Source organism: Haliaeetus leucocephalus, unplaced genomic scaffold (assembly GCF_000737465.1).
Source record: "Haliaeetus leucocephalus isolate CR32 unplaced genomic scaffold, Haliaeetus_leucocephalus-4.0 Scaffold897, whole genome shotgun sequence".
In the NCBI taxonomy this organism is placed as follows: Eukaryota; Metazoa; Chordata; class Aves; order Accipitriformes; family Accipitridae; genus Haliaeetus; species Haliaeetus leucocephalus.
This window is the reverse complement of record NW_010973333.1, coordinates 3,174,958-3,176,520: the sequence shown is the minus strand read 5'-3', so window position 1 is coordinate 3,176,520 and position 1,563 is coordinate 3,174,958. Positions and strand designations below refer to the sequence as shown.

The window sequence follows — 1,563 nt, the reverse complement described above, 5'->3', positions numbered from 1 at the left end:
CTGCTTTTTCAAAAATGGACATTGGATATTCATTTGCCCTGGAGCAGCTACTGGAATTAAAATCCTGATGGTACTTGTGTTGGTATTACATAGCCACCTGCGTCTGGTGAGCACACAGATGAACCAGGGATGTACGCAGGGATGCTGGAGACTGTACACAGGGATGCTGTACGCAGATGTGCACAGGGATGCTGGAGACTATACACAGGGATGCTGGAGACTGCGCACAGGGATGCTGGAGACTGCACACAGGGATGCTGTCCCCAGATGTGCACAGGGATGCTGTCGGCTGCACACAGGGATGCTGGAGACTGCACACAGGGATGCTGTATGCAGATGTGCACAGGGATGCTGTATGCAGATGTGCACAGGGATGCAGTACACGTACGCGGGGATGCTGTACACAGGGATGCTGGAGGCTGCAGTTCTGCGTCAGGTTCACGCCACAGTCGCAGAAGAATGAGAGGCAGCGCAGCGCCCTGTGCCATTGAAGAAAACCAGCTCGGATGGCTCTCGGGTGCTTACGGCATCCCCGCAGGCGTCAGAAACGAGCCCGTTGGCATCGGGTTTTCCTTATATCCTGCTAAACCCCCCCGAAACGGGCGCGACCACCCCCTTCCCCACACTGGAGGAGGAAACCGAAAAGCTTCAGCCGACACCCGTGGCCGGTGGCTCCTCGCCCTCCACACCGTGACGCAGCTATTGCGTCAGAAAACAACAAGCAGGGCGAGCGTCCGGCAGAGGGAAGCAGAGCCCGCCCGGCCCGGCTCCCTCGGCTTCGGGGTTTTGCGGCGGGGAGAGCTCACCCACGGCTGTCCCTGGGGGCTTCTCCTCCTCACCCACGGGGGACCGGGTCCGTCGGCTCCGGCGCTCCGAGGTACCGGCCGTCCCGCTCCAGCCCGGCGGAGGGAGGTGTGCGGGAAGCGGCGGGCTGGGGGGGGCTGATCCTGGTGGATCCTGGGCGCTGGTGACCCCCAAAGCTGCTCTGTCCCGGCCCTCCTCGGCTGGGCAGGGGAGGGAAAGCGGATCGGAACTCTCGTGGGTCGAGATAAGGACAGGGAGAGATCACTCGGCAATTACCGTCATGGGCAAAACAGACTCGGCTTGGGGAAAATTAACTTAAGTTATTGCCAATCAAGCAGAGTCGAGTAAGGAGAAATAAAACCAAATCTTAAAAACACCTTCCTCCCACCCCTCCCTTCTTCGCAGGCTCAACTCCACTCCCGAATTCTCCACCTCGTCCCCCCCAGCGGCGCAGGAGGACAGGGAATGGGGGTTGGGGTCAGTTCATCACACGTTGTCTCTGCCGCTCCTTCCTCCTCAGGAGGAGGACTCCTCACTCATCCCCTGCTCCACTGTGGGATCCCTCCCACGAGAGACAGTCCTCCACAAACTTCTCCAGCGGGGGTCCTTCCTGCAAGCTGCAGTTCTTCACAATCTGCTCCGGTGTGGGTCCCTTCCCCAGGCTGCAGTCCTTCAGGCACAGACTGCTCCAGCGCAGATCCCTTCCCCGGGGTCACAAGTCCTGCCAGCAAACCTGCTCCAGCGTGGGCTCCTCTCTCC

At 60.1% G+C, this 1,563-nt stretch overlaps 1 protein-coding gene across 1 annotated transcript in view; it reads left to right on the top strand.

The window, feature by feature from the left end:
• Positions 1-348: 348 nt before the first annotated feature.
• The window catches only part of LRCH1 (leucine-rich repeats and calponin homology (CH) domain containing 1), a 172,234-nt gene continuing 171,019 nt past the window's right edge, over positions 349-1,563 (top strand). Inside the window, exon 1 of the mRNA XM_010583440.1 lies at positions 349-877. Coding sequence (XP_010581742.1) covers positions 349-877 — 529 coding nt within the window. The remainder of the gene's footprint in view (positions 878-1,563) is intronic.